General features: G+C 44.9%; 2 protein-coding genes across 2 annotated transcripts in view; one reads left to right on the forward strand and one right to left on the reverse strand.

The window, feature by feature from the left end:
- Positions 1–2623, forward strand: part of LOC140916576 (vitellogenin-1-like) — a 44489-nt gene extending 41866 nt beyond the window's left edge. The window contains exon 35 of the mRNA XM_073358233.1: positions 2499–2623. Within this exon, the coding sequence (XP_073214334.1) occupies positions 2499–2623 (125 nt within the window). The remainder of the gene's footprint in view (positions 1–2498) is intronic.
- Positions 2624–18931: 16308 nt separating this feature from the next.
- Positions 18932–24422, reverse strand: part of LOC140916135 (interferon-induced protein 44-like) — a 29884-nt gene continuing 24393 nt past the window's right edge. Inside the window, exons 7-8 of the mRNA XM_073357261.1 lie at positions 23248–23348; positions 18932–21015 (exon numbers count right to left, since the gene is read on the reverse strand). Of these exons, the coding sequence (XP_073213362.1) occupies positions 20827–21015; positions 23248–23348 (290 nt within the window). The 3' untranslated portion in view covers positions 18932–20826. The remainder of the gene's footprint in view (positions 21016–23247; positions 23349–24422) is intronic.

The raw sequence follows: 24422 nt of genomic DNA on the forward strand, positions 1-24422 counted from the left end.
AACTCTCAGACACATCAAATTTTTAAAAAGCATGGACCTAATTCTGTTTTCACTTATATGAACTTGACACTAGTGCAACTCCGTTGTCTACAAAGTAGATACTCTGCATTCACACAAGTTTGAGAGGAGAATCAGGCCTCATGTCTACAGAGTTTCTTCTATTCTGGTGCATTACTTCCAAATCCTTAAATATACAGGAATTGATCACACAACTCACATGTACCATAGAAGTAAACACAATTTGTTGTAACAGTACAGCTCTGTTCTGCATGATAAACTTCTGGGCCAGCGCCTCAGTTGGTGTAAACTGACATAGCTCCATAGAACTCAGTTTACACCAGAAGAAGAACCTAGTGTTCTCTGACTGATTTTAAACAATGTTCCTGAAGATCATCATGCTTTGCTCATATTATTAGAATACCCAATGTGCCGAAGCAGTTCACCAAAACATATCTCTTCAGTCTGCATCCCAGCTCACACAACCAATAAGAAAACTAACACAGTGAGCTAATAGCATACGGACAGCACCATGTGATGTGACTAGATGAATCCTTTTAAGAAAAGAAAAGACCCTCAGTGCCAAGCTATCTCTAAAATCTTGTCATATCCGTGTTTCACAGATTTTCTTTTGTGTCCATGTTCCATATCTGTGAAGTGTCATCACCCTAGATCACTCACTGCTTCCGAATACTACACTATAATAAACTTGTCTCATTCTCACACAAAATGAAAAGAAGAAAATCAGCCAAATCAGTCATCGTAGTCACTGATGCTTGCACAGCAGCTGCTGGTTTCTCTGGTTCATTTATTGAACCTCAGACAAAAGAGCCCACTACCACCTCTGCTTCTTGCTCTTTTATCAAGGGTTTTTTTAATATTATTAATTATTATTATTTTCCTGAGGAGGAGGAGGAAGGTAGAGGATGCCACTGGTGTTCTTCAGTAACATGATTGCTTTTCCTCAGGCTGGGAATCAACAGCATTACAGTGGAACTCTTTAAGAGATGTCCTTTTTTTGTTGTTTTTGTTTGATGAACCAGATGAGTAGCAGGAGAAGCAGGTTCATAAAATGAACACCTATATATGAGGGCAAAATTCTTCTCTCAGATCCACACAGGGAGAACTCAGCTCTGATACTCTGCTCCTCACGAAGTGGGAGCCCACATCACTGACAGCAATGGGAGGCCCACACATGTAGGGTGAGCATAATATCAGGGAAGTTACTGCTGTGCAGAACTGAGGGGAAAATTTTCCCCTATTGCCCTAGACATCTATGGCCAAATACTGCAGTTTATACTTCAGGCAAGTTTGCCTGATGGGCCTGATCCTACAACCTCTGACTCACTTGCATCATAGTTGCTCAGGTACGCAGTTCCATTGATGCCACTGAGACTGTTCGCAGAAGAGAGGACTACTTATGGGGCTAAGGGTCGCACAATTGGGCCCTTAGTATGCAACAATTTAGAAGACCAAGGCATGAGAAAAAGCTAAGCAAAAGCAAATCAAAACCAGACACTTTAGGGTTTCTCATTTTCTAGCTTTAAAATATTAAATCTTTAATAACAAACAGCTCAAGCATCATGCTGGGATAATATGTTTTATAGTTTATTATACAAAACCTGTGTGTCAAGTTGGTCAGAGAAGTGTAATTCCACCAAATAGTGCATTAACATTTCATTCATTGAGTATGAATGACTGATACAGCCAAAACCCATACAAACAGTTCTGGGTTTTCTCTTGGTATATAATATAGCATGTTGTAAATATATTGCTCATATGTCTGACAAAACAACTAGAGATAAAATTATGAAAGGTTGGCACATTCTACTTAGGCAAACAATCTAAATGTGGGTTCTAATATTCTTCCATATGCAATGTTAAACCTCCAACCAGCTCAGAATATTTATTGGGAGGATGAATATTATTCCATTTCGATTATTTCAGCAGTAGGGGTTTATGATATATTAAAGCTGCTGTTGATAAAGCAACCTGGTAAGGTTAATACTGAAACTGACATTGCTCTGCCAGTTTTGAGAATATATGGAAAACTTTAATTAGAAGTTTATGAACCTCTGAAAATTCTCCAAAGGGCTTATCTTTCAGAATGAACTTAAACAGAGAGATGAAATATCCACCCACCCACTCCAGCCTCACAGGCAGTGATAATATGAAAAGAGATGGCTAATGTGCTTTTCTACAGAGTGCTCTTATTTAAAGGGCGGTCACATCCAGCACTTTTACAAGCTCCTGCTTTCTATATTTGTGCATCATGAAATGCAATTCATTTTGTTTTAGGGAAGTATTATAATAATTACTCCACGAATGAAAATCCTGCTCCAAGTCAATAGGTCAGTCAGATGTTAATGGTGAAGGCAGGATTGGACCCATATTCTTTGTCTGGTGAAAGAGTTGGCAGCCATCAAAATAATATTGCCTTGAAATGTTTTCAAGTGTTAATTTGCTTGATGTTAGTTAATGTGGCTTTGCTCTTCTGACAGATTCTGCTGTGAGCCTGTCTGACTGGCATAGGAGCAGTGACAGGAAATATGCAGCCGAGGACATTGTGGCATCTGTGGATGCTGACACTGACTGTTCCTGCACTGACGATTGTAGTTCATCTTAATGCTTTAGCAATATGCCATAGATGTACTCTCCCAAATGATTGAATAGTTGGACAGCTGCAAAGGGAATGCAATAGTTGCAGTAAAATATTAAAAAATATATGCTTTAAAAATAGGTAAGCTTAATGCATTACGTACAAAGTCAAATGCATTATGTACAATACATGCTGCTTAATAAATATGTTGCTCATTAAATAAGTATCCAGATCTCTTCCTCCCACCCCCTGCTTCTTATCAACAAAGCAATCAAGCCAAGTATAATATTCTGGTTCCTTTTATCTGGAATATAATTACACTGGTCCTCTCTTAAAAGTATTTTCACTGGGTGATGAGAGGCAAACATGATTATGGCTATCTCTAACATTCTATTGTATAAAGGATTTCATAATTGAGCATACTAAAGATACAGTACACAATTGTTTTCATTTATGTTTTCTAGTATAAAGGAAAATCCAGTGCTTCGGAACTGTTCTGGAAAAAAAAAATTCACTCCCAACAAAAGCATTAGCCTTAGTATACAGTATGAAAGAATGATTTGAACTGCTAGGCTCCCACAGTAGCTTTCCAGAGAGCCAGTGTGTGTGACACAGTGCCCATTTTGATTTGAATTTAAAAGAATGGGATGTTAGTTCAAAGGCTACCAGAATAAAAAGGAACTTTTTTGGTTGATCGTTTTCTATTGTACATCCATGAAATTCATGCCTAGAAAAACTTTAGAAAACAATTAGTAAAACACTGAGTAAAATTACCAAAAGAATGACAGAAAAATATGATACAAATAACAATACCCATACATTACATATCTAAAATAAAGTCCAACAGTAAGGGCCAGATTCTGTCTGGCGTGTGGTAGTAGTAACCAAAAAATTTGTTCAGACAACTATTTAATATTGATCCTCAGTTTTCCCATCAACTCCATTCAGTCTAGGAACAATAACATCAGTTCTTCTGCTACATTTTTATTTGTAATACAGTGTTCACAGGATGCTCCTTATTCTTCCTTGAAGAACCTCTTCTTCAGGCCAAATCCATGTTACTTGCTAGTTCCTCAGTAGAGTTGCACTGCAAAAGGGTAGATGAAGCATCTTACACGCCTCCTCTCATTAAAATGACAAAGTACAAGCTGAGCTACTGTCAGCTCCTCTATTGGGCCTGGGCAGTGATGAGCTGCCAAAATCTTTACAACCGGTTCCCTATAAAAAGTTCTGATTTAAGGGATGTGCCCCAGTATGTATTTTTTGTACCAATGGGGTTACCATATGTCTGTATTTTCCTGGGAGGAATTTTTAAAATTTAAAAATTTCTCCCGGATGGCGATTTAAGAACCAAAAAGCCTGACCTGTCCAGGAAAATACAGGTGTATGTTAACCCTGCCTAAAGTTCTTTTTTAAAAAGATGGGCCTGAAATAGAAATGAGCTCCGTTTCACATGTGTGGGTCCCTGCCACCCCCTGGGGGTGTGCTAGGGTGACCAGATGTCCCAATTTTATAGGGACAGTCCAGATTTTGGGGTCTTTTTCTTATATAGGCTCCTATTACCTGTCCTGATTTTTCACACTTGCTGTCTGGTCACCCTAGGGTGTGCACATGTGTGGGTCCCAGCTGCTCCCTGCCCCCCTCATTGAAGACGGTGTGCAGGGTTACTGCCCTGGGAACTGCAGGGCACCAGTGGATGTGGGGCCAGCTGCAGACAGGGGCGTGGGGCAGGGCTAGCTGGAGGCAGGGGGTGCAGGGCTGGCTGCGGGCAGGGCAGGGCAGGGGTTGGCTGGAGCTGGCTGGAGATAGGAGGGTGCGGGGTTGGCTGGAGACAGGGCAGGGGCTGACTGGAGGTAGGGACTGACTGCAGGCAGGGCAGGGGGTGCAGGGCTGGCTGGAGCCGGGCTTGCTGCGGGCAGGGCAGGGGGTGTGGCAGGGGCTGGCTTGGGCAGGGCAGGGGGTGCGGGGGTGGCTGGAGACGGGCTGGCTGCGGGCAGGACAGGGTTTGGCTGGAGACGGGGCTGGCTGCAGGCAGGGGGTGCAGGGGTGGTTGAGGCAGGGCAGGGGGTGCGGCAGGGGCTGGCTGGAGACGGGCTGGCTGCCGGCAGGGCAGGGGGTGAGGCAGGGGCTGGCTGCGGGCAGGGGGTGCGGGGGTGGCTGGAGATGGGGGCTGGCTGCAGGCAGGAGGTGAGGGGGTGGCTGGAGGCAGGGCAGGGGGTGGCTGGAGACGGGGGCTGGCTGTGGGCAGGGGGTGCGGGGGTGGCTGGAGATGGGCTGGCTGCAGGCAGAGCAGGGGGTGCAGCAGGGGCTGGCTGCGGGCAGGGGGTGCAGGTGTGGCTGGAGACAGGGCAGGGGGTAGCTGGAGATGGGGGCTGGCTGCAGGCAGGAGGTGAGGGGGTGGCTGGAGGCAGGGCAGGGGGTGGCTGGAGACGGGGGCTGGCTGCGGGCAGGGTGGTGGGTACTCATGGGGAGAGCAGCAGGACGCAGCCCAGGTCCAGCAGAGCAGCCGGGGACCCACCAGGCAGCATTGGGAGCCCCAAGGCCAGGGGTCAGGGGGAGCAGCAACAGCACCAGGGCTCGTGCCCAGGACGTGGCGGCAGCCCACATGGCTCCTGCAGTGCAGCACCCCCGGCGGCCGGAGGAGAAATTACATCACTTCCCAGCTGGAGCCCATCAAAGCCTCAGCGCCCCCTGCAGGGAAGCGGGTTAACAACCGGTTCTAGAACTGCTTCAAAATTTAACAAATGGTTCACGCGAACAGGTGTGAACCGGCTCCAGCTCACCACTGGGCCTGGGCCACTTCCCACTGCCATTTGTGGCAGCTTTGACAAATCTTCTTGCCTCTTAAGCCACCTGTTTATGAAAGGGAAACCTTCCTCCAGTAAACCAGTTCAAATAAAAGAATGATAGTGAAGAGAAATGTTAACAGGAGCTTTACTGCTCAAAAGGTACTACTATGGAAAATTGATCAAGCCAAATACTCTTTACCATTATGAATTAATTCTATTTTTAATAGACCATGCCCTCTACCTATAGATACCTCAGTAATCAGCACTGCAGTATCCAAAAATATAAGCCCCTGTTATGTCAGCTAAAAGAGAATTCCTTCCCTTGGAAGTAAGACACAGGCTGTTTATAGTCAGTGGAATCAACCTCAAGAGCGGAAACACAATCACATATACAAGCCAGTGTATTATATAATGGGAACACAATAATGCCATAAATTACGGCAAATGCAGAGAGTGTTATGTTCCTGTCTCAGGGGTGGCAGCCTCAGATCTACAAGAGCAACAAGGAGAAGACAGTAAAAATGCATTTCCCTGTGTATAGCACCCTCTTAAATAAAATTAACCAAATTAGGCACACTACGCTGTACTGCCTGAAACGATAAATGCTTATCCCCAGTGATGGCCTCATACAGAAAACTGGGAAGGGCAGAGCCTTGAGTATTCAATGCTCATCCCTAGTAACAATGGCAGGCCAGTCACCTGACTTAAGGTCAGGCTGCTAGTGATGAGTAGCAGGGAGCTTGACGCGGAGAAACAGGGATGAAGACCATGCTGCTACTTTAAACTTTTTTTTAACCTTCTTCAGCATTCAGGTGCACTAAAATGAGTCCCACCACCTTCAGTGGGAGTTGGCCCCAAGCATCAGAAGGCATAAGTTAGCTCAGCAACTTGTGACAGGCTTTTGAAACCCTACAGGCAACATGTGTAATTGTTTCACGTTCTTGTGGCTCAGTGCTGCAGCCGCCATGCGGTAGCTGTTTTATGTCCAGGCCACTGAAATCAGCGGACAGTATTATACGTGTAGGTCCACTCAGGGGCAGTACGGGCACAGTCTAAACGGCTGTAAGCTAGAATGCTCCACAGCACTCAGGCGCTGACGAAAGGAAAGGTGACATCCGGGAGGTGTATGTGCTGGGAGCACAAGATGATGATGGAGCAGATGTTCATTTCTGCTACAGAAGTGCACAGAGTGGCAGCCATTCGCACTTTCTCCAGTAAGGCTTTGCTCAAACTGCCGCTTCGACCAGATGAGGAAGCCATAGCTAGTGAAACGAGCGCATGCCTGCTTCCTTCTGTTCCATTCAGGACAGAGGTTAGCCACAGCTCACATTATTTCCATTTTTAAGGCACAGCTTTTATTTTTGTCTGTTGTTCTGGAGGTGCTGGTGCTCGTTCATTACTGCCCCCACACTGAGGCAGCTGAGTATCTTTAAAAGACAGAAGGAAGCCACTGATGCTGCAGCTGTGAAATCCAAATATAATGAAAGCTCATAAAGCCACAGGTTGGAATTGGGGTGGGACCAGGGAGGGTGGAATCTTGTAGAACAAACTCATTTTACCAAAGGAATTAAGAGCAATGTTAGATTGGTAAGTGTCAAAAGGCCAATGCACCAAGCCCTAATATACCGCAATGATATTTCAGACCTATTTCAGAGGCTGGCTGAAGTTTGGATTTAAAGCTCATTTGGAATTCAGTACTGCCCTATGCTATAAAGCAACTCTCACATTGCAATTATCTACTGAGTATTAAAATGTATATTTCACAGTCAAGGCTTTTATGTACTGTACCTTTCTTCACTGTTGCATCTCAACTGCTATGAATTGCTTAAGTTTTGTTCTGTATTGTAGCAAGCTAGGCAAATGGTCTTTCAGTTAAGCCCCTTAGGATGTTTTGGAGCGCACCCAGACCAGTAAGGCATAAGGTTGCCAACCCTCCAGGGTTGTCCTGCAATCTCCAGGAATTAAGGATTAATCTTTAATTAAAGATAATGTCATGTGGGGAATCCTCCAGGAATATGTCCAACCAAAATTGGCAACCCTACTAAGGAGAGTCTGTCACCACTTGCTCTGCAGCCTGGGGGTGCCTGTGCAACTGTGGCTCAGATCCCTAAGACCAATAACCTGTTCACAAGTGCAAAGTCACTCTGGCATCCAGCAGCCTAGTTACTCCTTGCAGGGTGACTCAACAGCCCTGCCAAAGTCTCCCCAAATCCATCTTTCTTGAGTTCCTAAGTACCAGAAACTCTAACTTTTCCCCTCTGATTCAGCACTCCCAAAGGTGTGAATCCAGCTCCCCTTCCCCTATGTTATCAGTTCTCTTTGGTGCACACATGCCACACAGTTTGCACCACAGCGACATGCTTAGGGTAAAAGTAAACAAAAGGTTTATTTAATAACAAAACCACAGATTCAAAGATGAAATGGTAAGAAAGAGCAAACATATATGAGTTATCCAGTAAATAAACACAGACATAACCTCAGGCTTTAACTTCCACATTAAATAAAATCCCTTTTCTAATACAAGTTGCCTTTGAACTGTTTCCCAGCATACCACCTGTGTGTCAGTGTTTCATGGACAGCTTCTGGCCTACATACAGCCTGTCCCTCAGTTTTACATAAACCCCTTCCATTTTAAAAAAGTTTGCGGTGGGGGGGGGGGGATGTTCTTCAGTCACTATAGGTATTCAAAGAGGAGAAAACGCTCGCCTGGCTTCGTTTTTGAAGATATTTCAGTTTCAAGCAGGTCCCATAGCTTCCGTGGTTCCTCATTGTTTTTTCCTGGGCTGGAAAATGGCTTGATGCTTGAAGGCAGTCTTGTCTGGTTCAGAGGTAGCTCCCACCCCCACCTGATTGCGTCACCATGCTGTTGTGAGATGCTGCTGAGGTCAGTTGCAATTTGCCATACACACATACAGTCATAACCTTCAGCCATAAACGTATCTCAAAATGACTGTTTAGTTCAGTGCATTACAAGCTTTCATAAAAGATCTTACTTGGTATTCTCTTACATTAAAATAACAGTATATGCAATCAATTGGTTGAACTTCTTATTGTGGCAGGAGTTAACCCTTATCTTCTCTCCTTGGGGTGTCTGTGTAACCCACACACCTACGGGGTGTGGTGTTCTGTCCCATGTAGTGGCATCAAGACCACTTAGAGAGAGAGATTAATGAGTCTGCTCTACAGCCTTAGCTAACAGCCATATGGTTTTTAACTCAGGCAGTAGAGGCTCTGTCAAGGTTCCTTCCTCACTCTGAACTCTAGGGTACAGATGTGGGGACCTGCATGAAAAAACCCCTAAGCTTATTTTTACCAGCTTAAGTTAAAACTTCCCCAAGGTACAAACTATTTTACCTTTTGTCCCTGGACCTTATTGCTGCCACCACCAAGCGTCTAACAAAAATAACAGGGAAAGAGCCCACTCGGAAAAGTCTTTCCCGCCAAAATCCCCCCAAGCCCTACACCCCCTTTCCTGGGGAAGGATTGATAAAAATCCATACCAATTTGCATAGTTGAACACAGACCCAAACCCGTGGATCTTAAGAACAATGAAAAAGCAATCAGGTTCTTAAAAGAAGAATTTTAATTAAAGAAAAAGTAAAAGAATCATCTCTGTAAAATCAGGATGGCAAATACCTTACAGGATAATCAGATTCAAAACATAGAGAATCCCTCTAGGCAAAACCTTAAGTTACAAAAAGACACAAAAACAGGAATATACATTCCATCCAGCACAGCTTATTTTATCAGTCATTTAAACAAAACAGAATCTAACGCATATCTAAGTAGATTGCTTACTGACTTTTTACAGGAGTTCTGATCTGCATTCCTTCTCTGGTCCCAGCAAAAGCAACACACAGACAGAGAGAACCCTTTGTTCCCCCACACACCCCAGCTTTGAAAGTATCTTGTCTCCTCATCGGTCATTTTGGTCAGGTGCCAGCGAGGTTATCTTAGCTTCTTAACCCTTTACAGGGCTGCCAGGTTTTTCCTCTGGCCAGGAGGGATTTAAAGGTGTTTACCCTTCCCTTTATATTTATGAGAGGCTCATACACTGAGGTCCCAGGTTCAATCCCGCCCACCGATGACGGGGGCCTGTCAGCATTACATCTGCACCCTGATTATCACAATCTCCCCCATGAGTTGATACTGGTGTTTTGGCCATTGGCCATGACATGAGAGTCACTTCTGCCCAGGAGCTCCAGCAGCTCCCTAGAAGTGGTGGTCCATCAACACCCAAAACTATGGCCCGGCCCCACCACTCTGTCCCTTCCATTGAAGCCCCGCCTCCACTGCACCTCCCCTCCCTGAGGCCTTGTCCCACCACTACTCCCAATGCTCTGCCCCCATTCTACCTCTCCCCGAGGCCCTGCCCTCCTGCTGCCTCTTTCCCCCAAAGCCCCACCCCAGTGATGGATTATCCACTGGGCCCACAATGTCCATGACCAGGGGCCCCGGACAATTGGTGGGACCTGGAAAAATGGGCACATCCCCCCCATATAAAGCCACCGCAGGGTGGAAGGGGAATCCCCATTGGCAGCTCCCACCCTTGGCCCCTAGAAGTGCCAGGCTGCCAGGGCAGCCCCTGGCCCCTCCCGCCTGACCTCAGCATGGGGCAGCAGGGGAAGCCCCTGCAGCAGCACCTGCCCCCAGTCACCAGAAGTGCCGGGAAGGTGGGGAAACCCCAGTGCGGGGGCGGCAGGGGAAGCCCAGGCGGCAGGGGAAATGCCAGCACCCGCACCCCCTCCCCTGCAGAAGCTGCGGGATGGGGGAAAACCCAGCCCCCAACCCTGACCCTCTCCCCAGAAAACTCGGTAGGGTGGCAGGGGAAGACCCCGTGCCTGACCCACTCTCCCGCAGAAGTGCCGGGGACAGACAGGTGAGTGGCGCAGGCGAAGCCCCGACACTCCAACCCTGGTTCCCCGCAGAAGCGCAAGGGGTCGCCTCTGGATGCCCTGCTGCAGTCCTGGGACTGGAGGAGTCTCATGTCGTGCTGCAGCCATGGGGCCATGGAACTGGAACAGAGCTTCTCCAGTTTGGGGGCCACAGTGGTGGGAGGGGGAGAAAGGTGAAAATGGGATGGGGGCCGCAGTGGGGGGGAAAATGGGGGGGCCGTAGATGGAAAAGGGGCAGGCCTGGGGAAGGGGCAGAAAAGGTGGTGCCATGGGTGGTCCGCAGGCAGAAGGCACAGAGCATTAGGGACAGAACGGGGGGACTGCAAGTGGAAGAGGTAGGGAGGGGCAACTTAATCCACTCTCCCATCCCCTTCTTTTCCCCTGTCCTATCCCCCCTTCTCCACTGTCTCTTCCCCAACCCCCTACCCCTTTCCCTGTCCCCTGTGGGAACTCACTGTTGTAGAGGAAACAGGTAGGAACTAGGACCCAAGAGATAGCGTCCAACTGCTGAGGTAGCAACACGGAGCAGCTGCTCCATCCTGCTCCCCGCCTCACTGGGCTGCCTGGCTTCAGGGCTTGACCTATGGTAAATAAGCACCCTGACTTTCACAATAAGACAAAAATCAAGCTAATTCCATTTCAAAACAAGGCCAAAACAAGCCAATCACGAAGAACTCCAACACTCTATGTGAACCCCCTCCACCCCCCAGAGTGCAGTCTGGGACTATGGTGGGCCCACTGGGCACCCCTGACTCTCTTCCCCCATTTGCCCATGCTTGCCCCTTGCCCCTGCTTACCCCCGCCCCCTTTCTCCTGCTTGCCAGGAGTCAATCAAAAAAAAGAAGCAGCAAGCTACAACAATCAACAAGGTACAAGCCAAAGAAGCAACAGGCTACAAGCCAAAAACTGGTCAATAAGCAACTCGCAAGCCAATTAGCCAAAAAGAGGCCCAATTTCTGTGTTTTTCCCTTGGGTTTGGCATGTCTGCCGCCCGCCCCCAACAGATTGAGCATAATGAGCCCTGCAGGGCAGTTCAGCACTCACAGAAAGCTGGGGGAGGGGTGTGGCACATGACCTCACATGCCTTCCTCAGGCCTCACCTCTGTTTGGGGGGCAAGGCCTTCCCTGAACCTCCCCAAACTATGCCCATGTCTTCAAGTGCACCTACACAAGTGTTTAGAACTCTGAAATTCAGAGTCGCTCACACACCGAGGTGGAGGAAATGGTGCCAGTGTAAATGCAAGTTAGATAAGTGTCATTTACTACTGTAAACTGCATTTATTAACGGATTTATTGAACTGCCACTTGCAGATTTAAATTGGTTTTAATTAATCTCATTTTAATTCATCTCAGTCTGTAATAGCTTGGTTTTTAAATTGTTAAGTAAAGGTGCGTTAACTGTAAACTAAGTGTATATTAGGTGCATATTGTTTATAATTGGTACTTTTAATTGAGATGCATTGTATAGATTAGCTCAGGTTTATTCTTATATGCCCTGTAGGCATGCCATTGCATGTGTACAGGGTCCAACCAGGTGCAGGCACCACCAAGATTAATTTCCTTTACTAGTACAGTAAAGGGACAGCAGCAGAGGGGTGGATAGAGGATTCCCACCTATCCAACATCACCACTGGGATACTCAGGATCTCTTTTACTGTCAACATCAGGCACCCAGGCGAGTGTTGCCTGCTGCTGAATAATCCAGGGAGGAAAGGGGAGGTTACACGAGATAGCATGAATTTCTCAGTGCTTTTATCACCCACATCGCTTTATTGCTGTGCCAAGCTTCCAGGTTGCCAGCGGAATCCTGTCCCACAGCATTTCCCAGCTGTAGCAGTGTCTCACTGCTCCTAGTGGGGGCCATGGCTCAGCATTCATGTCCCATTCCCCATCAATATCCGGCCTGGGCCGAGGAAGCTAATGATCCAACAAGTGGATCAAATTAGGTGATGGTTCCTATAGCCCGTTGTGCATATGCTAGGAAGAGGTTGCTCCTAGCAGATTCTGGGCCACAGCACCTTTTTGCTGTGGCTACAGCCACACTCACCCCTGACTCTGTTTCCCGGGCAAGGGTAGACAGCAATTTTGCCCCCTCAGCCACTGACTCTGGGCCTCCTAGGCTTCTACCTGAGCCCTCAGAGTTAAACCCCGTTACTTCACTACAGAAAATAACACAAGAAAAAAGGTCCCACATGCCAATGCCCAGAAAAACCTTTAGTGGCCATAATGCTGAAGACTGCAGGCAGAGTGATGGCATCCATCATACCCCCACTGCTTGTTTGCTAGCCCCTGATCAGGCACACCCTTATGTCCTTCCTCCTGGGTCCCAGGGGCATTACTTGACTGTTCGAGCTGCTTGTTTGTTCTGGGCAGCAAGCTTCTATTGCTCCAGCTCTGCTCCACTTTCCTGATACCTGGCCTCCAGTGTCGTCCACCTCTCCTTCAAAAGCAGTCTTTCTACTCCTGCCTCCACAGGTCTGGACCTCTCACCATCACTGCTACTTCTGCTGGATCATCTGGGGAACCATCTGCTTGGTCTCTTTTATGCCCTGTAGGAGAAAAAGGGACTCCTCTGGACCCCAGTTTGGGGCAGAAACCCCATTGCTCTTCATGGCATGTAAGTGCAGCAAGGCCACCAGCTCTGATTTCTTCTGATTGGCTGACAGCCCTCGCTGTTCACACAGTTCTTCTGTTTCTTGGTGAGTTTCTTTGTTCATCTGACTTTTCTGCTGCTTTATTCATCATATACTGACTTTTGTTCTATTCCCTTTATCCACAATAAACAACAGAAAATATAAAAGCTGTAATCTTGTACTTTGCTCCCTCACTTTTGAATCTGTTATAGTGTGTTTTGCAAGTGTTTGGAGCCTGAATCTCGGTTTGCTGATTTTTTTGGGTGCAGCAGCTGTAACGAGTATACCATTGACATTTTGGGGCCCTGCCAGACCACTGAGTGGTTCTCACCCCTCTATTCTTTATTTTCGTTTGCACTTGTGTAATGAAATGAGGGCTGGAAGAATGCCGTAGGCCTGAGAGTCTGTGAAGTCCTAAAATCTAATCCTGGCACTAACACTGACTTGCAATGTGGCCTTGGGCAAATCTAGTGGTCTTTCAGCCTCATTTTCTCCAGCTCCAGATAACAATATCTACCTACTGCACAGAGTTAATAATACATAGATATTAATATTTATTCTTGTATACGTTACACAATTTAGTCCATGAAGATAGAAATTAAGGTATTTTTCCAATAGGTCTCATTACCAAATGCGGTATATTTTAGTGATAAGAAAAGGGCTTGTAGTTTCAGGATTCAGCACATTTTAAAATGAGGCATTTGGAGAAATCAAAACAGCATGTCTGATTTTCTTGTGTTGAGTTTTGATTAAAACTGACCTCTTTGTAATGAGTCGAAATGATTTAGATCATCTTAAAATAAAGTCAAAGAGAGAAAAGATTGATCTAAACAGATTCTTTTCATTCCTGAACAAAGGTGATAAACAGTTTGGACCAATCAGATGCTTCTATTAGGGTCCTGTTGATTCATTAGTTTGAAAGGACACCGGGTGTCATTTGGAGAAAGTATGATATTATACTGCAGCCAGCGACAAGGAATCCAGGATAGCAGGAGAGGAAGAAAAACTTAAGATCAGGTTGCTGCTGGAAATTAAATGCCTACGCTTCATTATAAGAACTTCAAAAAATAATGAGTGAAATCGCAGCCCCTTTGTAGTCAATGACAAAACTCCCATTTATCTTAATGGAGCCAGGATTTCGCTCCATGTTTGAACAAGTGGTTAGTGAGTAAACTAAAAAACAAATGTGCTTCATGTAACTAAAGTACAACTGATGAATGAGAGACCAGGGGAATCCACAAAGTGGAGGGCTTGGTGCTAAAACAGGAAACAGGGCACAATGTTGAAGAAGGGAACGCCTTTTCACATTGAATTTTTAAGTCTCTCATGCCATCTACTGACTCTTTTGATTATTAACAATGGTTTAAAGCCTCCTCCTCCTGGTTTATTTATACATTTGTAAACATTCCAGAAAGTTTTAAGTGAATTACTGCCCTCTTTGTTTCAACCCCAAAAATACTCTTTCTTTGTATAAGTGCATTATAGTACTGCGCCTTTGTAAACTCCATTTTCCATTGTCTCTGGAGGTTAAAGATATTGCCTAAGCCACTCTCACTCCTGTTATTGCTGCATAAGTGCTGATTACATTACTAGCAGGGCTGGGAGAACAGTTTACTGAGAAAATCCAAAGCTGTTCAAAACCAGCAAATATAGCTTTCCTGGACTCAACATAGGAAAGTTATTTTTGGGTACCTACAAACATCTGAATTCACCAAAAATAACTTTTGTCTGCTTCTTCCAACAGTTCACTTAACTGTAATTTACAGTGGATATTTATTTGTCCCAGTATCCTTCATTACTTTTAGATGGAGTCTAAGAAGCAGAAATTGTATTCACAGATAGACAGGATTACAACAGATACCATTATTACCTTAAACCTATTTTTTACCTATTTTAATTTCATTAGTTTACCAATGCATTCTCCTGCTTGACTCACCGAGACACAATGAATGTCAATTTTTAATGCTGTTTCAACCAGACAGCAACTACACACTGACGGCCCCTCCTATACAGAGTATGCAAAAAGCCATTCAGACCTTACAGCAGTTCCTAATAGAAGCCATTCATTAAACTTTAATAGTTAAATTCAATCTCGTGTTAAAATGTTTGTCTGCCAAAGCCTTTGGAATTTTATAGCCTTATCTGTCTCTCCTGACTGTGCTATTCACTTGTAATCATTTTTCCTTTGGTTTATGATTGTAAACAGTTCCTTGCTTACGCTGGGGACCAGATCCTTTGATGCAGTGGAATTACATCAATTCACATCAGCTGAGTAGCTGATCCCATATTTTTTAAAAATACACACCCTCTTTCTCCTTCCCTTTCCTCTCTACCTAGAATTATATTAAAATTGTTTTCATTATGGTTTAATGTCCACATTGTTTTTGCAGAATTCATTGTTCACCCTGCCATAATGGGGCCAAAACTCCTTGGATCCTTCCCCAGCATGGAGTGGATTGGGAGGAGGGATGCTCAGGTGGTGATGAGTGGGCGGAAGGAGGGAGCATACCATCTCCATGCATTGTCTCCTCTGAGATTCCACACCAAAACTTATGCTGCTTCAAGTCCATGGCAGAATGGCTCCACTGGGGCGGCGTTGTTATGGAGCCAATTTGGGGTTAAGACACGCAGAGACACTCTGACAGCACAGAACCTCTACAGATTGTTCTGGGATACACTGACTCTTTCTAATGTAATCAAGGAAAAACAAACCCAGAGACAGAAAGTCTGTCTATAGGCCAGTTGCAATGGGAAACTAGCTCCTTCCCCAATTGGCCTTATGATTTTATTATTCCTTGTTCTTCCTCCATGTTGTGTCTTTCCTTTAATTAAATTGTAAGCTCTTTGGGGCAAAAACAAGTCTGTGTTTGAACAATGGGGTCCTGATTGGAGCCTGTGGGTGTTTCTGTAACAGGTCTGGGGAAGGCGGTATGCTAAATCAGATATAGTATTTTTTCCCTCTGCCTGTATTGTAGCTTCTCTCTCTGCTTCAGTAGAGACCAGAGTGTAGTCTTTTCAGCACTTTCATATATGTGTATTCCCACAAATATCATACAGAGTTAAATCTCTGATAGAAGGTCAGTGACACAAAATCTCAGAAGGAAAACATTTACTAAATAAATCTATATATGACTACATCATAGTTACTTACAGTCCTTGAAACAAGTGTGAATATTGGCAATAAGAAATCTTTTAAAGACAACACTTTCAGTAGCGTTTCCCCCAAGTTTTAGTACTTGTGGCTATCAACTTAAAATGTAAAATAGTTATGTGCATACACTCCCCTCGGACTCTTCCTCTGAGAGGATTTACCCTTCTCAGTGGCATAGTGTCCAAACCCGCTGTAGGTCACATCAGCTCCTCAAAGAGTGATAGTCCCACAGTCTCCTTCAGACTCCCCTCAGGTATTTGCAATGACAGTCTGCAATTTGCACAGCCTGGAGCATTTCTAGCAGTGCAGTTGGGTGAGGGAGTCAAACAGACAGCCTAAGACCCTGGAATACAAACCTTACAGCAGAACTTTTTGGTCCTTGCACTGCTCCAGCACTGCATCCTCCCTCTCCTCCTATTTATAAATTATGACTCCTCCCCATGAGTTGCTATTGGGCTGCCATTGTTTACTCTCTCAGGGACTCCGGATATGCCCTGCCTGGGTGCTTAACCACAACAGAAATAATCTAAATAGCTTCAAATAGCTAATAAGCAAGCCTAGTGCCCACCACCCAATTTTTGGATGAAACTGGCCCATCCAGCAGAGTCACTCTGCCCAGCTCCAGCAAGTCTTCACGCTGAGGCCCCAAAACAAAACAAACAAAACAACTAAGTATCCTTGCCCCAGTTTCTTTCTTTATTTGCACCACTACTCATACACTATGGAATTGGATCACAGGCTTTTCAGACCCACATCCCCAATGATATTTAGGCACCTATCTGCCCCCTGTAGGTTCTGAAGTCCACCATTTAAGGAGGGAGTCACAAAGGAGCTTAGGTACCTACCAGAGTTAGGAACCTACATAGCTTTGTGAATCCCATCCTTAGGCTCCACCGCTATTTTCTAAACCAGCACTCACATTCCACCTAACCCCATAGATACCTAAGTCCCCTAGGCACCTAAGTTTCTACCAGTTGGTATTCACAAACCTCCCATAGCCCTGACTGCCCCATGGCTAACAAGCTGCTCAGAGACTTAGCTGAAGCTGAAAGCTTTGGAGGCCCCAAAGTGGGATTCTGAAACCAGGCAGGACATGTCAATAGGGTACAATCCTTTAGGTGTGCTTTGAGCACGCCTAAGACCCAATACATGAGAGACCCCACAGCAGAAGGGCCAGACGCAGGCCCCCAAAAGGCAGATGGTCAGCACAACACCCACACAAGACAGCAGGGACACAGGGAAATGTAGGGTGAGTATGAGAGCAGTATCGAGCATTAGCAGGAGACACTGAAAGAGAGATACTGTTTCAGCTGCCAGGGCATGGGCTACCTAGGAACTAAGCTAGGTCAGCTGCTTAACTACAGAAGAGAGTTCACGACTCAGGATCCCAAATGGAGGGAGGATCTATATCTGGCCTGTCAGCCAGGCGGCCCATGTTAGGTGCCTAAGCCCTCCTCCTTCTACCCCTTACTTCAGCATTTCACTCCTCGCTAACTTAGGTGGCTTCCCAGTCAGTTTGCCGGTTTCTGAGAATGCATTTCTGGGGCACCTGCCCCTCCCTGTGTGCTTAGCTGGAGGTTGAGGAGTCCACTAGGCAGCAGTCTACCTAGGAGTTAGGCATTGCAGTACTGACTGGAGCCATCCCTATGTACCTTTGAGTTTCTGGGCCTCCATCTCTTCCACTTAGAAGACACATTTATGACCTTTGGAATCTTCTTCTGAATCAAACATATTTTAAAACACATTGCTGATGGGAAATACTTGGAGATACTGAGTAGTCCCTCTCCCCCACTTTTGTATTTTTTCCCCTATGCATCTCCTCATATTTGCAAATATTTACACCTCACTCTTTATTATGGCCATAACATGAAATAATAATATGCAGTATTTCATTGTGGTTGCACCCTCTTCCCTTTCATGGTGAGCAACTAACTCTACAATTTTAGCTGCTATTGTTTTCATGTTTTCTTTGTCCTCCTGGCCTCAGCAATTTCCTGTGACAAATGAGCTCCACTGTCCAGTTATGTGTTGGGTGCAGAAGTATTTCCTTTTATCGGTTTTATATCTGATGCCTTTCAGTAAAATTGAATATCCCCTTCTTCTTGTGTTATGAGACCATGAGAACAGAAGTTCCCAATCTAACTTCTCCATACTATTCATTATTGTATATACATTTATCATGCCCCCTCTTATTTGTCTCCCTTCTTAGGTAAGCAATCACACTCTTTTCAATCACTCTTCCTAAGAGAGTTTTTCTAGGGCCTGGATCATTTCTTCTCATGTCTGAATCTTCTCTAATTCAGCAATGTCTGTTCTGAGATGAGGTGACAGGATTCCAGATGAGACACAGCACTGCTTCATATAATGGCATTATAATATTCCCCGTATTATTCATTGTCTCTTCCTTACAAATCTTAAAATTGTATTTGATTTTTGACTGCAGCTGCACCTTGAGCAGAAGTCTTCATTGTACTGTCTACATTAGCAATTATATAACCCACAGTTTGGTGTGTGTTACACATCCCCCTCCGAGCTACAAAGGATGTGAGTTTGTTACAGCTTCCAGATATAAATTTAATTCTTTAGTTCATGCTACAGAGGCTGACACTTTTAGCATTGGAAGTCCCTCATCACAACCAACATGGCTGTCATCACACTGTAATGTAGAACGTGTACAACACTGTAGGCAATTCACTCTAAGACACTGAAGACAGTGGGGAAAAAAAGGCTTGATGAAAAATTCTTTTACCTAACTGGATCAATTGGTGTTTCGCATACAGCAGATCAGCTGGGATTCACCCACAATCAGCCCCTGAGGAGAGCTTCTAAATGTTAATCTCCAGGCTAAATCTTACCAAAGCACTCTAAGAATTGCTCCAGCTTCTTCCCTTCTCTCTTAGTGTTTGTGTAGAGTTAACACCGCTGAAATTGTTAAACAGCAGCTTCTCTCCTCAACATCAGCACATCAGCTAGAAAATGACAAAAGAGCCCCAACTGCAGAACTATTAGCTGATCTTCTTAAATGATGCATGAAAAACGGAATACACACACACTGATGCTGATACACTAGTCTGATTCTACTTGGCTAGAAATTGCAATAAAAATTGTTTTATATGGTACACTGAGGAAAGGTGAGATAAAAGCCCTGAAAAATGCTTCATTGCAACTCAACAACTATTTGGTTTCATTTTTTTCCCCAAGAGGTTCTGATTTACCTCAAAAGATCTTTGAAGTTCACTTATATCTTGTTTTTCCATTTTGTTAAGCATTTCAGTATGTTACTTGTGGGATGTAATACTCTTTTAGTGTGTTTTTACTATTGGCCTCCTGAAGACAAGGTTGGACTGAGGTAGCTATATATGTTTATCCTGCTAAAGCATATTTTATAAATACATTCTGACAGCAAAATATCAGGAGATGTAAAGAGGCCCTCCCATACTCCCGTCCCATCACCTGCTGTTGTCTTATGATGGAGAGACCTGGTGGCTTGTTATATGCCTCTGCTTCTTTGGCAGAGGGGCTGCTGGATGGTAGTCTTGTTCACATTGGACTTGGATCAATGGGTAATAAAAATTCCTCACCAAATAGTTGTGTGCTCACAGAAAAGAAAATAATAAAGAATTGAATCATAAGTCAGGCAAGAGGGTAAAATAAAATCCTGCCCCATAGTCTTTTCTAAAGCATCTTTATGTAGCACTATTTTCTAGAAATGCATATTTTGTAACTGTCAGCCACTAGAGGGCAAACTGGACTAAGTCAAGGGAGGTGGTGGAATCTCCATGCTTAGAGGTTTTTAAGGCCCAGCTTGACAAAGTCCTGACTGGGCTAATTTAGTTGGTATTGGTCCTACTTTGAGTAGGGGGTTGCCTACATGACCGTCTGAGGTCTCTTCCAACTCTAATCTTCTATGACTCTATGATTTAATAAAAAGAAAATAAATCCTTGCCCAATAACATAGATTGCTCAATTTTAATTGTGGTTTATTGTATAGGAAGGAGCCCTTCCCCTCAGCTATACCTGCAGGGAACCACATACCAGCCATACCAACTCTTTCTGGAACAGTCTGAAGCTTGACTACTCTTTCTATTGCTACCATTGCATTTGATATTACATCTCATCATGGATCTAATCCAAACTCTGTTCTCAAGTACTCGAGTGCAAATCTGAAGTAATTGCTGGTGTCAATAGAGATACAGCAGTGTTTATTTAACCAGTGTAAGCGAGAAGAAAAGTAGGTCCCTTGTGTCTCTGTCTCACCTCTTCTCATGGACTTTAAGGCCAAAAGGGACTATTATGATCATGTAGGCTCACCTCCTGCACATCACAAGCCACAGAATCTCACCCATCCACTCCTGCAATAGGCCCACAACCTCTGGCTGAGTTATTGAAATCCCAAACCTGGATGAAGCAAAGTGATTGAAAAAGTGCTTAGAGTAATTTATTTTTCCATTAATCTAACAAAAGTTTTACAACCTACTGTTTCAATTACTTTTTAAATGGAGAAGAGTAAGAATGTGGAATGTTTAATAAAGGGTTCCCACCTTGAAAGCTCGAGAATCTATTCTTCCCATGGTGCATGCAAGAATACCATTAATCTTACGAACGCAGTAACAAGATATAGAACCACTGAGCCAAATTCACCATGGGCATAAGAAAGTACACCTCCACTGAAGTCAATGGAGTTGCATCTGCTTAGGGCAGCAATAAATTTGACTTCTGGTGCCAGCACATAAAATATCCAGCGTCACAGGTAAACATCAGGTTAGGGCTCTTTCTCTGGCTTCTCAAAAGGGAAGTTGTCAAGGTAGCTTTCTGCTAAACGTATAAGCTGCCTCGCTGCGGAAAGTAACAGGATGTCAACATCACACGAAAGATCCAACTCGGAGCAGTAGTTTTTAACAGGTACAATCTGAGCAAGAGGGATTCCAAGTTTCTCTGCAGTTATCCGCATCTGTAGAAAAGGCACAAAATGGATTATCCTAAAGAGCGCCCTGACTATTTTTCAATCTTTCTGTTCCTTGAGGAAGCTAGGCAAAACTTCAAGTATTTTCACAGATATCGTTTGGTGAGATTAAAAGTGGAAGATATTTTAGTTCTTCAAACTTCCTTATACTGAAGGCATAACCACTTTCACATCATAGCCATCCTGCCACTGAAGTGGCAACTACATTTTGATGCAGTCACAGTTCAAGGCCGTATTAACTATATTTTATGCTTCTTTAACAAATTCACTGATAGAAACTGACTGGGTAAACTGCCCTGGAGGCCAAAACCCTCTATTTAATCTCAGAGGTGATACCCAGGACACAGGGCTATTTTTCCGCCATTACGACCTAGAGAGAACATTACTAGGGATTCATCTCTGGTATAATTCCACTTAAGTCCATATTTGGCCTTTCTAGATACAGGGGGATATATTCTCTGGGCCAACCCAACTCCTTTGTACTGGATTTTGGTCATAACTAGACAGTTAAGATTCTAATGAGAATAGCTCTTCGCTGGTATAAAACTGATACGAGTTAGCTCCTTTAGAACCATGCTTCCACACACATCCTGACCCAGCGTCGTGTGAGATGTAGGAGCATGGGGAGCATGTCAGAGGCAGGGACGGACCAAGGCAGAGCTCTGCTTTGCTATGCTGAGCCTCTAAACCATGGTTCACATTGGGGCCAGCCCACAGAGTCAGGGAACTGCACTCAGCTACCTGACAGCCCTTACCCATGTGATTAACAGATTTCAGATACAGGGCAGAATGTAGCCCAGGGTCAGGACTCTACTCTAGGAACTGATCCAGTCCCTTTTATCATTTCTGCTGAACAAAGCAGTCAGAACACAGTCATATCTCCTAAGCTAAATACTCCCCAGGTGGGGGAAACTTCAAATGGCATAGAGTTGGCTATTCCTCTTGGCTGGGAGATGGTCACTTGGGCCACATTTCTCAAATCAAATCAAATTGAAATCAGTGGAAGTTAGGTGCCTAATACCTCTGAGAATTGTGGATGGGTAAATCAGCCCCAGGCCAGCGTCAGTATTGGGGAACTGCAAACCACCAACAGCCTCTGATTCTTCACAACTTTCCATCTTGTGTTAGCATTTATGGCTGTGCAAAGTGAGTGCAAAGTAGGTATAAAATTCAACAAAGCAAAATGGCAGCATTATACAAGCACTCTGCACAGGGTAAATATCTAGACAAGATGGAAGGTAGCAGGGAATCAAACCTTTATAGATTCTCTGAGTCTGACTCTGTCACCATGGGACAGGGGCAAGGAGTCCAAGGAGACAATTTTATGTGCTGGTCTGCATGAGCTGTGTCATGATTTAGAATAGCCTAGGGCAGTGGTTCCCAAACTTGTTCCTCCGCTTGTGCAGGGAAAGCCCCTGGCGGGCCGGGCTGGTTTGTTTACCTGCCACATCCGCAGCTTCGGCTGATTGCGGCTCCCAGTGGCTGCGGTTCACTGCTCCAGGCCAATGGGAGCTGCTGGAAGCGGCGCGGGCTGAGGGACGTACTGGCCGCCGCTTCCAACAGCTCCCATTGGCCTGGAGTGAACCGCAGCCACTGGGAGCCGCAATCAGCCGAAGCTGCAGACGTGGCAGGTAAACAAACCGGCCCGGCCCACCAGGGGCTTTCCCTGCACAAGCGGCGGAACAAGTCTGGGAACCACTGGCCTAAAGACTCTACAAAATTTATCCAGCAGTGTTTGCTCCCCAAAAGACAGTCTGCTTTAAAAAAAAAAAAATCAGCAGAACAGAGCTCGCTCCCACTTCCTTCCTCCCCGAAGCTCTCTTTTTTTCAGTTTTACACCTATTCACACCAGGGGAAATATGCAGCCGGCAAGTTATGGCCAGACTCCAGCTCCTTTATATGGAGTGGGGTTTCGCAAAAGAATCCGGCCCTTAATTTTTAATGAGGTTTCTGGTATCTCCTTTTTCTGTTATGCAGTTTTATTCTTCAGAGGTGCAACTTGCAATTTTAACAAATCTTAAACCTTTTAGGGGTTAAAACAAAACCTGAGGTATTAAATTTAGTTATATTTTCAGCTTGTGCCTACAAGACCAGAATGAGAATATGTGTAGGAATATGAGGGGATGCAAGTATTGCAAACGTAGAGTATCACAGTACCTTGATTTGTTCAAGTCAACTGAGTTAATAGATAGCACCACAGTCAACAATGCCATACTTTACCTGTTTCTCAACAGCTTTGCTTTTGTACACACACTGGACGTCTTCTTCAAGAGTAGGGCAGATTTCATCCACTTTAGTTAGCAAAACCAGTTGTGGGATCCCTGTACCAAAAAAAAAAAGAGTAAGATTTTATACCTAATTTCCCATCAGTTCTTCATTGCAACTGCTTCTGCTTACATAAGGTGAAAGCGTTTTTGTTTTGCACAACAGCATTCGAAAAAGATTAATTATTAAATTAATATTAACAAACAAAGAAAAGAGAAAGTTACTCACCTTGCAGTAACTGAGGTTCTTCGAAATGTGTGTCCCTGTGGGTGCTCCACTCCAGGTGACAGTGCGTCCAAGCGCCATTGATCAGAGATCTTCGGTAGCAGTGCCTGGTTGGGTTGCACACGCTCAGCTGCTGTCTCGCGGTGTTGTTAGGGTCTGCCTGAGTGCGCGCATCCCGCATCACCCTCAGTTCCTTCTCTACTGTAGAGTCGTCTGATGAGTACTCCAAAGTAGAGGAGAGGAGATGTGGAGCACCCACAGGGACATACATCTTAAAGAACCTCAGTTACTGGAAGGTGAGTGACTTTCTCTTCTTCTTCAAGTGCTGTCCCTGTGGGTGCTCCACTCCAGGTGAATGTGAAACAGTACCCACTATGGTTGGTTGGATTTTGGAGTTGCGTGAGGGACAACGGTAGACAGTACCGTATGGCCGACTTTGGTGTCTGCTGTGGTATCCCATGTGATGGCATAATGTTTGGCAAATGTGTGGTCAGATGTCCACATGGCCGCCTTGCATATGTCTGTAATAGGTACATTGTGAAGGAAGGCAATGGATGTTGACATTGCTCTAGTAGAATGAGTCCTAACACTCTGTGGTGGTTGAACATTCTGGTTCTGATAGCAGGATCTGATGCAGTCCAAGATCCACTTGGAGAGTCTTTGCTTAGAAATAGCCTCACTCTTTGATCTCTCAGTAGGAGAGACAAATAGCCTAGGGGATTTACGAAATGGTTTAGTTCTGTCAAGATAGAATGCAAGAGCCCGTCGAACGTCGGGGGTATGTAATGCCACTTCCTGTGGAGTCATGTGAGGCTTGGGATGGAATACATGTAAGTGTACTGGCTGGTTAAAGTGGAAGGTAGACACCACCTTGGGGAGGAATTTGGGGTCGGGTCGCATAGTAA

This window comes from Lepidochelys kempii, chromosome 8 (assembly GCF_965140265.1).
Source record: "Lepidochelys kempii isolate rLepKem1 chromosome 8, rLepKem1.hap2, whole genome shotgun sequence".
Taxonomy (NCBI): domain Eukaryota; kingdom Metazoa; phylum Chordata; order Testudines; family Cheloniidae; genus Lepidochelys; species Lepidochelys kempii.